This window comes from Lycorma delicatula, chromosome 5, assembly GCF_047948215.1.
Source record: "Lycorma delicatula isolate Av1 chromosome 5, ASM4794821v1, whole genome shotgun sequence".
Taxonomy (NCBI): Eukaryota; Metazoa; Arthropoda; class Insecta; order Hemiptera; family Fulgoridae; genus Lycorma; species Lycorma delicatula.
In genome coordinates this window covers 4206733-4220388 of record NC_134459.1, presented here as the reverse complement: position 1 = coordinate 4220388, position 13656 = coordinate 4206733, and the positions used below count along the sequence as shown (strand labels likewise).

The following is a 13656-nucleotide window of genomic DNA, read 5'->3' as shown; positions in this document are numbered from 1 at the left end:
GATCTCGTCTAATCTGTTACGGTTAGTTGTTAGGGAATCTTCGGTCATGGAAGGTTTCCAGGAGGTTCGCAAGTCCAAGCGGAAGCACAAGCCCAAGCCTGTGCCATCAACCTCCTCTGAGGACGAGTCAAGTGCGATGGACACGGGCGCACCCGGCCGGGCCAAAACACTTCCGGCTGTGGAAGAGTTTCGCAAGGCAAAGGACAGACCTGGCAGTTCTGCCCCACGGCAATGGTAGTCCAGGAGGACCTGGACTACCTAGTAGAGTTTTTATCTCTCCCCAGCGGCGTCAACGTTGGGACGAGGAAAACAATGCTACCGCGGTTGTTGAAGGTGAAAGAGGCGGTAGCGGCGTTGGCAGATGGCTTCGAATCCTTGGCTTCTAAGCCCAAGGAAGTCAAGGTGGTACCCAAGGTAGTTCAGGACCCGGCGCAACCCAGGCGGTACGCCGACGTCCTCAAGAACAAACGGGAAGCCAGCAAGGTGGCTAAGAAGCCAGGGGTGCTATTTGTATGTAGGGCGGAGGGCTCGGACCACGAGCCAAGAACTAAAAAGGGACTTTCAGGTTGCTCTTCGCGGCAACCGGAAGGACCTTCGTATCAGGAACATAAAGGAGAGGGCTGGTAGTGGTTGCTGAAAATAAAGAGACTGTCCGAGTCATCACGGAGTCTCCGGCTGTTAAGAAGCTCGAGATCAAGGCTGACCCCAAGCGTTTGAAAAGGCCCCGGGTCATAATCTATGACATCGAGCGGAGCCTGTCTGATGAGAAGGTCTTTTGTCTCACTCGAAAGCAAAACACCGATTTGGACGAGGCTTCGTTCAAAAGCGAGTGTAGGTTAGTCTTCAAAACTGGAAAGCGTGATGCCACACGATATCACGGGGTTTTTTATTTAGGTGCTAGTCTCCACCAGAAGTTCGTGTCGGAGGGACGAATCTTATTGGATTTCGCATCCTGTCGCGTTAAGGAGTACCTTGACGTGCAGAGGTGCTTTAAGTGTTGTCGGTTTGGCCGCAGGGCCAAGTTCTATAGGTATTGGTCGGTCTGTGCGCATTGTGGCGAGGAGGGCCACAAGCGTGACGACTGTCCGGAAAAGAAAGAGGCTCCGTCTTGCGTGAACTGTAAAAGGTTGCGCAAAAGTCATAGGCACTCAGTCAACAGCAAGGAGTATGGTTGTTACTTGAGAGCAGTTGAGATGTAATTCAACTTTCTTGATGGTTATGTTCGGTCAACTCAATGTCCAGGGAGCCTATGCAGTCCAAGCAGAGTTAGGTGAGGTTGTTGAGAAACAGAGCCTCGATGTTCTCCTTCTACAGCACCCGTATGTGGTCAAGGGTGATCTGCCAGGTTTTGCAGGCTGGAACTGTACTTTCAGTAAAGGGATCCCACTGAACAACATTTGGAAAGATGGGATAGAATTACTAGGCTGGTAGCGGGTCTTCCTATTCTTACAGGAGTTGATGCGAACGCCAAATCGCTTCTTTGGCACAGTGGGATCACGGACGATAGCGGTGAATTAATCGAAGGTTTCATTGCGCAGCATCAGTTTGATGTTTTCAATGTTGCCGGCGAGTTGTCTACCTTCGCCGATGCAGTCGGCTTTCGGAGGGCCTTCATGGTACCAACATTGATGTTACCATGGGTAAGGATGTCCCTGCTAGGATTCTTAATTGGTCAGTAGTCGATGATTGCAAAAGCGATCACCGACTAATAGTTTTTGATTGGGTAGGTGGGCTGCGTAATGTCTTTAGGGCGGACATTCCTGACCGGCAGGGGCGCTTCCTGCACAGGCGGGCGGATTGGCCCAAGTTTTCTAACATTCTTGCGGCCAGGCTGCGAGTTTTTACTCAAAGTCTGGATGAGGTTCCATTAGACGACCTGGCAGAGAATTTCTCTTCTGCGGTAGTATAAGCCGCTGAATACTCCATTCCAAGAAATACGGGTCGAGAGAGCGTTGCTGGATGGTGGACTCGGGAATTGACCGCGATGAAGCGGACTGTGAGCCGGCTCAGGAGAGCCGCACAGCGTGCGGATGATCCTAATCGGCGTGCAGTCTTGACTGCGAATTATCGCCGGAAGAGGACCGAGTATTTTCATAATGTTAGGTCTTCTAAACGTGATTCCTGGCGCTCTTTTGTTCAGGAACAGGGGAATAAGGATCCATGGGGTGTTGTTTATCGCGATCTTGGTCATAAGCGGAAAAAGGACATTCTTCTGTCGGCTCTCTCGACCCAAGATGGTGTTGTTATTGATAAAGATCGTCTCCTTACTCATCTAATGGACGATCTACTTCCAGATGATACCGAGGTTGGTGAGACGTATCATCGACATGTCCATAAGGAAGTTGCAGGTTTTCGCTCTGACATCGTGTCTTCGGAAATTACTGAGGCGGAAGTCCGCCAAGTAATTTGTAGCCTGGCTAGGAATAAAGCCTTCGGATATGATGGTATCACGGTGGAACTCCTTGTTCGCACTCTGCCTGTGATTCTTGGTACATTGACTAGGGTTTTCAATAGGCTATTGTTTGCTGGGCACTTCCCAGCATGGAAACGTAGTGTTTTGAAACTGCTCTTCAAGTGTGGCTACAAGGATCCCACTGTCAGTTCCTCTTACCGTCCTCTGACGTTCTTGCCTGTTGTAGGTAAGTTTTCGAGAAGGTCTTGTACCTCCGTATCAATAGTAGGTTAACTTCTAACCATATGCTGATGGCCGACCAGTATGGTTTCCGCCCAGGTAAGGGCACAGAGGACACGCTTCTTAGGATTATGGATTTGGCTTCAGCCAGCGAGTGCAAGTATGTACTCAGTGTCTTCTTGGACATATCCGGGACGTTCAACAACTTGTGGTGGCCCTCGGCCCTGTTTCAGCTGCAGCAGCGTGGTTGCACGCTAGATGAGATTAGAACTCTCTCGAGCTACTTCAGCAACAGAACCGTCGTACTTCGTGACGACAGTTCGGGGGTAAAAAAGACCCTGTTGTCAAAAGGTTGTCCACAGGGCAGTGTTCTAGGTCCACTCGTTTGGATCGTTGAGTTCGATTCTCTCATGCGATTGCGGATGCCCAGTGGTTGTCGCATCGTGGCTTATGCCGACGATGGGCTGCTGCTGGTCGAGGGCAATTCGCGTGCCGAGATCGAGCTCAGAGCGACGCAAGCACGTAAGGTGCTAAGGTTGTGGAGTCTTTGCTGGGCATAAGATGGTTTTCAGTGCGGAGAAAACAACTATGATGTTTTTGAAGGGCCGCCTACCCGCAATTCGCCCCCAGCGGGTTGTGATGGGCGGCCTTCCAGTTAAGTATGTCACCGTTCAAAGTATCTGGGTGTCATCGTTGATGAGAGGCTTCTCTTCAAGGAGCACCTCCAGTTTGTAGCGAAGAAGACTATAGATACTTTCTTCGGTGCTCGTAGAGTCATCCATCCCGATTGGGGTTTGAATTACCGCACCATGCGTATTCTTTACAAAGGTGTCTGTGAGGCCATAATGTTGTACGCTGCGCCCATCTGGGCTCATCGTTTACAATTCCAATGTTATAGGGACATTCTTTTACGAGCCCAGCGTCTTCTTTTGTTAGCTGTTGTCGGTGGCTGCAGGACTGTTTCGCGAGAAACAGTCACTGTGATTGCCGGCATGAAACCCTTGGATATTTTGGCTACGAAGCGTAGCCAACGGTATATCTCAAAGAAGGGAGGCCGGCCTTCTTACGTTAGGGCGTATGCGGGAAATTGAAGACCAAGGTTTTGACTTGGCAAGTAGTGGAACGATTCTTCTACTGGTAGATATACGCAAGGTATCTTTCCAAATGTTAGGGAGTTGCGTGCTATTAGCTGGGTTTCCCCCAATCGGCATATTACTCAATTTCTTTCGGGACATGGCGCTTTTAGGGATAGTTTGGCTAGGTTTTGGTTGGTTGACTCCAGCTTGTGTCCGGAATGTAGGGTCGATGACACGGTCGACCATGTCCTTCTGTCCGAGGTACGAAGCTGAGCGTACCAGAAGGGAACTTGAGAGTGAACTCCTTCTTTGATCTGGTTAACTGGAGGACTCCCAGAGAATGGACGATTGTGGCTGGCTTCCTGAAATTCCTCGCCCAACGTAGGCCGAGGGAATTTAGTAGAATAGAAACCCAGGTGGCTAGATTCCGTCTGGACAGTTTGACTGACCGAAGGTAGGCGCTTCGGCAGCGAGCCACGATTAGTTAATAAGAGGTGTCAAATAATTGTTAAGCTGTCGGCGGAGCGGCGCTGCACTGCCGGGGGCATGGGATGCCATACAGCCGTGTAGTATAGCGGCTTTTGACGAGGGCATTTAGAACGAGCAAATGACACTGTCAGCGGGGCGCGGCTGCGCTGCCGGGTGTATGGGACACCATGCAGCCGTGGAGTGTAACGGCGCCTCGACGGCAGTTTATTGTGGTGAATGTCACGCGGAACTCTGTGATGGAACTGAGCGGGAGTAGGCGATCAATCCGTCTCTCCCTGGTAGACCAGACCGGAGTCCGTAATTAACCTAAGTCAGGTGTTTTATTAAAGTTAAGGTAACTTTATATCGAGTTCATTTAGGAAACTAGGACTAAATTTCGTTGTTGCGATCAACACTTTTGGTGGTGTGTTGTTGTTATTTGCTTCGAATTACGAGACATTCACGAAATTGACTCATTATAATAAGTGAAACTAGGCACTGGGTTCGCGCTTCCGCGAGCTCGGTTAGCTAGTTCAGAGGGCGAAATGTAGGGCATTCAAAATGTCCGGACGAGGCCTACAGCGAAGGTAATAAGCTGAGTTAATAAATCACCGATGCAAATGTCTACCGAGGCATTTACATCGGTGGCATCCCAACGGGTGCAGGCTTATTACTGTGTTGATTTATGAGACGCCTCTTGGGTACACCCGAACAAGTATGCGACACAATTTCTTTCTGGGCGTGGCACTTTTCGGGACAGACTTCAGAAATTCAGAATGGTGGACTCTGGTATTGTCCGCAATGCGGATTGTTGGACGATGCTTATCATGTGAAATATGAATGTGCTAGGTATGACTTAATGCGCACAGGGATCATTTGTCAGCCCGATATTATCGGGTCAACACTTGATTTCTGTGTTAATTGGAAAAGCTGGGCCGAATGGTTGATTGTAGAAAGTTTTATGCAAAAGAAAGGATCGCTGAAGGGATGCGATGTTCCGCTTGGACTTTCCTTCTTTGTATTTATGTTTGGATTTACTGTTATTTTGTTTTACGGTTTGTTAAACTGTTGCTGTTTTTGTCTCTGATTATAGTTTTGTTTGTTTTAGTTAGTTATGTTTTATGTTACATTATTTGTTTTTTATTAGTGGTTTTTTTATTTGTCGTGTGTCGAACTCATTTTTATTTTCGGGTAGATACGGTTGTTTCTTTGTTCTTTGCAAGTCATTCAGTCTTATTTAAGACTTGAGTTAGTAGAACACCAATGGGAAAGTCACTTACGGCATTCGCATCGGTGGCATCCTGGCTGAGGCTTGACTGAAAGATGTCATTGCCAAGGTAATGAAGATGACCACCAGTAAAGCCCATAAGGGCTAGGTACAGAGAGGGTGGCGTAGCGACCGAAACCGTCACATGGAGGTGTCTTCCCCTACAGGATCAGGATGTGCTTTAATGCGAACCAGGTAGGAGCAGATTTTTTTGGTTTCTTCTATACCAAAGGTACGGATGACCTCTGACCAGTAGCAGTAGACAGGACAAAATACAAAGTAAATTAATCTTTTTTATTTATAAATTCTTTACCTTTTCTTTTAAAGCAAGTGTCAAAATTTCACTAATAGTTATACAATGTTTGGTCCATCTAACTGATTATGTGATTAATATGAAATAATAAAAAACAAAATAACAAATAAGAAAAGACAAAAATAAAAATATAAAATAAGCAAAATAACACAACATAAAAAATAATAAAACTAGCAATAATAAAAAAATACATAAAAAATAAGTAATATTACTAAACTAACATAGACAAAAAATATAATATTCAAACTTATTCACATCCACCCCCAAATTAATAAAAAAATAATGTCAAATAAAACAATAAATAACATCAGCAGTTGAATTATGGCTGCAAGTTCTTACCTGCATAAAATCAAGAATAAATTACTTGAAAACAAAAATAATTAATAGTTTAAACAACATAAACAAAGACATTGTGATAAAAACAAATCATAATTCAAGTCCGGCAACATTATGACACATGCTGACACCAAACATTTAACATGCAATACCTGATTACTGCTTTATTTTTGCGTGTAAACATGAACCAAACAATGATACTGAGGGAAGATTAGCATTAGTTCATTTTCTTGGGGAAATTTTGAGAAAAATTTCTAGGGAAGTATCAAAACTAAACAGATTAATATTTCTAGAAAAGAGATCTCATCACTTCATGTCATTCATTTTTTGAACTTTTTAATACTATAGACCCAGATAATTTTCATAGAAAACTCTCTTCCAAACCCCACCCTAATGTGACATCCAAATCTTTATTATTCCTTGTCTACTCGATTAGTTGAAATCGTATCTCCTCAAAGTTTCATTAGCAAATACAAAGAGTAGTAATTGCACAATGATAAGGAAGTTATTTGGAACAATTTTAACCCGATAATTGAGGATAAAATCTGTAACAATAGCTATATTCACTTACATTCAACAAATTTAATAAGTGCGTTTCAGAAATAAGCAAAAACAATAAAAAATCTTTTATAATATTTCAAATCTGATAACACCTAGAAATGGATTACATTGAGATCTTCAATCCACCGATGGGCATTCAAATACAATAATGTGAATTAACAGGCTTCAAGCAGATAATGATATTACTTCTTCTAAGACACTGATGCTTAAACTTTTTCCCCCACTGTTCACATTGAAAATCAAACATTTTCTAGCCCCACAACATTTTTAATCTTAATCTGTTAAAAATAATAAGCTTTAATTTCTTTAAGAGCGCATCTTAAAAATAGCAATTGCAATTATTATTTTTAAACGTGGCATATCCTGTTTCCGAGTTGAAACTTACATTTTAGTTTGAAATATCAGGAAAACATCATTTTTCTTGTTTTTTTCTTAATCAGCCTTTACCTTCCTAGACCGCCAGAACACCCCCAATTTTCTGTGGGCTTTCTACTGCCCCCCTGAAACCCCCCAGCACCCACAAGGGGGCGATATCATCCACTACGAGAACAATTTTTTTTTTAAGAACTTGAAGAAAATTCAGTTGGACTATATTAATTTTTCTTTTGGTCCATAGTAATGAAAAAAATTGCAATTTTATCATCCATCAACAACAGAGGTAATTCAAAATCATACATTCTGTTCCTATTGGTACTGGAAACTGTATTAGTATTGATACTGATATCGGTATTGTAAAAAAGTGAATTGTTGCAAATCTAACAATTTTTACAGCACCATCTACTTTCTCACAAAAGGAAATTCTTGTGTAACTAGAATTCCTGCAGAAGTGAGAAAATGTAGAAACATAAAATGTAACTGTATAAAATACAAAGTATTAAACGAATCATCATAGATTGAAAACAGAATAAGATTTATCTAAATGGACACTCCTATTTAATGAAAGTTCCGTAAACAACCTAACATTTATAAAACCAATTTCAAACCCTAAAACTTAGCATTTTTGCAGCCAGTAAATAACAGGAAATACTTATATGCCCTTTAAACAGCATTTATTACATTTTAAGAATGTTTTTCACACTATTTTCAAAATAGTATCTATAAGCCCTGCTGTTTAAAGTGAAGAAAAAGATAAAAGCTCTCAACTATATCATCTTAGTATTCACATTTTTAATTGTTTATCGGTTATTTGAATGAATTAACCGATAAAATATCCCAAAAGGTTGTTAAAAACAAATCAAATCATCACATTTTGTTTCTTTACCCTTTTAGTGCCAGCTAGAAAAACCTGTTGTCATAGGAATAGCTCCTATTTAGCTCCTAATTGACCACACATTGGTTCTCCTACACTTTATCTGTTCAGAGCTATCCTAACATGATGTAATTGTCTTAAAAGTATGAATAAAACATGTTTAAAATCTACATAAATAGTTTTTCAAATACATAAAATTCAAAATAAAATAAAAAAAAACCAGATAAATCTTGACGAGATATGAATTTATATATTATATATATATATATATATATTTATTTATTTATTTATATACATACAAATCTGTTACACACAGATTAAAAATGTTAATGGAGTTCTCTCTTTATTCCTTTAAATCCCCCATATTTTTTCCTTCAACTGCTATGAATTGCAAACATCTTATAATCAAAATGCTTCATTCTTTTCAAATATATTATTTACATATAAATATAAATATATAAATATAATATTAATAATATAATATATATAATATAAATATAATAAATATAAATATATAAATATAATATTAATATTAATATAAATATATATATATATATATATATATATATATATATATATATATAAATAAGTGTTTGGTGAAGGGGGGTGTCATAAGGAAAAACAACATTTTGAAGAACTACACAGTATTCTGAAAATGTATTCATTTATATGGCTAACTAACAACAAAGCAGAACAGATAATAAAAACAATTATTATTATTTCACTTTTTAACTTGAGAAATTTTAATACAATTCTGTTTTAACATTATTTTTGTTAGTTACAAAAATTTAGAGCATATTATAATTATAACGTAAAGAAGTTTATTTCAAACTTACTTGTTTATTAAAAACAAATTCACAGAAGCAGCAAAGTAAATAGGAAATTGTTCCTACAGAAAATTGATTTCTTAAAAATACACAAACAACGGCAGTTACAAAAAAAAAATACCACACAGCTTAAGAACCAATCGGAGAAAAAAGAAAAAAATAGGAACAGTTGAAATACAACATTGTATTAAATAATTCTGAATTATATACAAATAAAATTTATAAAAGATAAAAACTTCCACAAGTATAAGGACTTGACAATAAGGTGACAAAACATTCCACAACCTCCCTCCCCAACCAAAGTAGCCAATTCAATGGCACCTTTAAACAACCTATCAGTATACATATATATATATTATTCAATTCAGAAGAGACTATGAATCGCCTTTTCACTCTCTCTATGAAGTCGCAGTCTCCACAATAAACAACACAAATAATACCACTTGGCAGATAGGTTTCACAACAGAAAAATGATCTGTTAAAAAAACATATGATAAAGTGCATGAAAATGACATTCAGTACAATTTACCAGACAGAGATCAATCTTCATAATTTTATATTCAGTCTGTATCTAACCACGAGTGGATATAGTTTTGCAAAATAGCAAACTTTAGATAACTGTACCAAATTCTAAATAAATATATATACTGACCAGTAATCTTTTGTGGAGGAGTGGTACGATCTCTGCCTTACATCTAGAAAATCTGGGTTCAAAATTCGGTAAAGCTTAGTGTTTTTATAAGCAATTGATTGTAAAAGACAATAAAAATACTATCATGCAGGTGATTAACTGTCATAAATACTATGTAGGCTAATCTTTTCCACAAAAAAAAAGGGTGCATGGGTTTGCTTGTTTACTTGATGTATGTGCTCACATCTTTATTTTAGTTGCTGTTGGCGTAGAGAGGACCACATGGTGCACCAGGTAGCTATGCACAGCATATGAACAATTCATTCATTTGAATGATTTATACTTCTTTATACAAACGATTTATCTAAAACTATATTTGTGTTTAAGGGATAAAAAAGGAAAACATTGAGATTAGAGCTGTGTTAAAAATCACAACTCAAAAAAGAGCTAAAAATGTTCAGGATTTTGAAGCTTTTCATTGTAAAAGTTTTTATTGCTGTTCGTACACTAAATTCATGAAGGTTATTTAGTTATAGTTGGCAAAAACAATTAACAAAACCATGTGTAATGAAATATAAACCATGTAACATTTTCGCGGCGAGACATATGCCTGCCTTTTTTACTTTCTTGTACAAAGTAAAGAAAGTGATCATGAAAAATTTCAGTTTCCAGATTTTAACGGAAATATCCATTTTGACTAGTTTTGATATGATGTCTGTATGTACCTACGTATCTCACCTAACTCAAAAACGATTAGCCATAGGATGTTGAAATTTTGGATTTAGGACTGTTGTAACTTCTAGTTTTGCACATCCCCAAAAGTTTTGCAATCGACTGGACCAAAAGTGTCCAAAAAAGCCCAAAATCCAAAACAACTTAGATTTTGAACTTTTTCTTAACTGCAGTAATAAGCCCTCATTGAGATATTTTCAACAATCAGTGGTACATATTTTCATTGGTTCCAGAGTTATAGCAAAATAAAATTTTAATTAATGAAATATTTCGATCTTAGGGAAGGCACATCAGTTCAAATCTGGTTTCATTTCCATTTTTTTTAACTTTTTTTATTTTAATTTAAAACATTGATTTATTAATAAATTATTAACTATTAAATTATTAATTATTGATTTATTATTATTATTATTGGAAAAATAATGTTACAATGAGTAATAGTTCAATAATAACAAAAAAAAGATTATGAAAAAATATCAGAAGTTTTTAATGAAATAAAATTTTATGTACTTTTCATTTTAAAAAAAATGTGTAAATGTAATTTAATAGGTGTACAAAGAAGTCATGTGTGTCCACATGTGATTTTTCTAGTTATATAAAAAGAATTCTTTCTTTAAAATTACAAATGAGGTAGAAAAATTGTCTTGTAACTTAAAAGAACAATCTGTATGAAAAGTAACTACAGCTTTTATGAATTGTGTGCTGTTGAAAGCTGTGAAACATTCATCTCTAACTTTCATTACTTTTGTTAATTCATGAATAATTCTGTAGAGAATTTTATACAACCAAGCAATTTTTGTAGCATTATGAATAATGTTAATGAATTACTCAATCTGAATTGCATTACTACTAATTCATTTTAATAATATAATGTAACAAGCTTCTCAATATTTTTACAATACATATTTACAAATCACCTAATATAGTATGAATATTTCATGATGTGGTGTATGGAAATTTGATAGCAAAATAATGGTGTAAAGAAAGGTTTAATAAGAAATGTTAGCGCTAAATTAATTTTTAACTTTTTTGGTTTACAATAAATGTTAATGAATGGAAGTAGAATGGCAAGTATAACTGTTAACAAAGACTTACTGACTTTTTTGAACTTGTAAATTACCAAGTATCTGTACAAATATTACAGCATCTATGTGCAGTCAATATTCACTAAAGAGAGGTACCATTAAGTAATAGCCCAGTTTCCATAAAAAATTTTATTATTCTAAATAAAGTTCTACATACTTTTACAATAACTAAAGGAAAAGAGTATAGCAAAATTTTAATAAGTTGATAATTTTTTGTATTATTTTAATCATTCTATTTAATAGAACGCTTTTTATTTGTTTTAAGTAAATTTTAATTAATTAGTCATGATTATTCCTATTCTATTGAGTTCTTGTTTAATACTATATTTTATATATACTATAAACATTTTCTTAAGACCATTATTAACATAAATAGATAAAATAAAATAAGTATATACATTTGAAATGGTAAGAAAACACTAACAAAATGCAGTAACCTTTGTCCACACCAGAATAATTAACCCAACATAATCCTGAACTCTTGGCATAGATACATACATTATTTCATGCAGTCCTTCTAAATACAAGTAATATTTCAACAAAAATTTTACTTTATATTAAAGCAAAACATATGTTTTAAAGAGAGTTTAAAGTTTCACAACAAATACTTACTGATATACCGTAATAATCAGCATTACAGTGGCAGGGCTGTAAAATAACATTATCAAAAATGTTTCTTATAAATGGAAGTTTTACAAATATTCACAAAATAAACATGAGATACAATCTCTGAAGGTTGCCAATAAAAAATTCTGAATAAAAATTAATAAATGCTTTAAGAATTTAGAAAAACATAAATATATTAATTAGCTGTAGTCACTATAAATAAGGTAATTTCATAAACAATAATACTAACCTCACTTAAATTAAATCTATGATATAAAATGTCATGAATCGCTTGTAAATTAAAACTTTCTTCAACTTTCGTAAATGGACAATAAATTAGATGAATTCCTGCAACCACTATTAAAGCTTGCTCTAAACCCATCTATAAAAGAATTCATCAAAAAAACATAATTGTTAAGAAATAAACAAATATGAATAATGGAGGTAACAGATAACAATAAATAAAATAGTATATTTGTTTATAGTACATACAACCTACCTTAACAAAACAACATGCCCGATGACTCAAAATTTATATTTATCATTTTCTTTATTCACAAAAATTTTGTAATCAATATTTGATAATTAAGTTAGAAGATATAACTTTTTGAATAATTTTGCAATGCAAAAACATTTTTTTTAAATAGTTGCACTCACGCTTGTAGTACATATACAAAATTCTAAAACTTATCTGGCAAAACCAACAACAAAAAATCAAACACACACAAATTACATTATTAGGTTATCAAATTAACTCATAAAATAAAATATTTACACATTTTAGTTACAAAATTTAGTAAAAATTCTTGAAATACAGGGACATTGTGAACTGATTTAACCAAATATAGACACTGATAACTGATTCTAGAGTCAACTGATTTAACCATGAATAAATAATAAAATATTATAAAAAATTTAATAAATTAAGGATATGCAAGATCCAACTGAACAAACGTCTTAATAACGTAAATAAAAGATAAGATTGCAATTTTCTTTTATCTTAAGCACCTGTTAAGGAAGGAATACTACCATATATGTAATGTCAGTTTCCAAACATTATGACACAATTAAATAAAACTTAAATTGGAACTACGCAAACATTATTTTATAATTTAACGTAATATAAGCTCTTTTTTCTAATACGAAATTTAGATTCAAAGAAAAATATCAAATTTATGTCAAGTCATCAAAGCATTTGATCTAACCTAAAAACTGCGTAATAAATAATAGACTAGAAGTCAGAATTTACAGAAAAATAAAAAATAGGTTCCAAACACAAAAGTAATAAACAACATATACAGGGCACTTACCACTAAAAAGCAACTGCGTAACTAATACTACGTGGACATAGAAATATTTATTCACCATAAGTGCAAAAAAAAATAATTCCACATGTTTTCTATTTAAAGCAGGTCGAAGATGTCCTAGCCAAAAGAACCATTACAGTGCCCCTAATATTGTATAAAACACACATTTTGGCACAAAACCAATTTGAAATTATATTTTTATACGCATCCGCATAAACTACAAGGGAGTCAGCTGTTGCCGGTTCAAAACAGGTTGAAGTTGATATCTTGAAACACAAAATTATCGTATTTCAGAATTGGATAAAATAGATTTTAGTTAACTGAAATTTATTTCATGTCAATAAACATACCACATTCAAATCCGGTAGGATTCGCATTTTTTATACGCTAAAGGACGTTAGCATACCCCCATGCTAAAGTCTCGAGCTAATATAAATTACGGAAAGTTTCTTCTCCTGTTTAGCCTCGGGAAATCACCGTCAGGTATTACTTCAGAGGATGAATAAAGATGTTGTATGTGAGTGTAAGTGAAGTATAGTCTTGTAGAGTTTCAGGTAGACCATTTC

General features: G+C 36.0%; 1 protein-coding gene across 2 annotated transcripts in view; it reads right to left on the bottom strand.

The window, feature by feature from the left end:
- Positions 1-13351, bottom strand: part of Alg12 (Alg12 alpha-1,6-mannosyltransferase) — a 57363-nt gene extending 44012 nt beyond the window's left edge. For both annotated transcript variants that reach the window (XM_075365563.1, XM_075365564.1), the window contains exons 1-2: positions 13094-13351; positions 12034-12165 (exon numbers count right to left, since the gene is read on the bottom strand). In XM_075365563.1, the coding sequence (XP_075221678.1) occupies positions 12034-12165 (132 nt within the window). In that variant the 5' untranslated portion in view covers positions 13094-13351. The remainder of the gene's footprint in view (positions 1-12033; positions 12166-13093) is intronic.
- Positions 13352-13656: the final 305 nt, after the last annotated feature.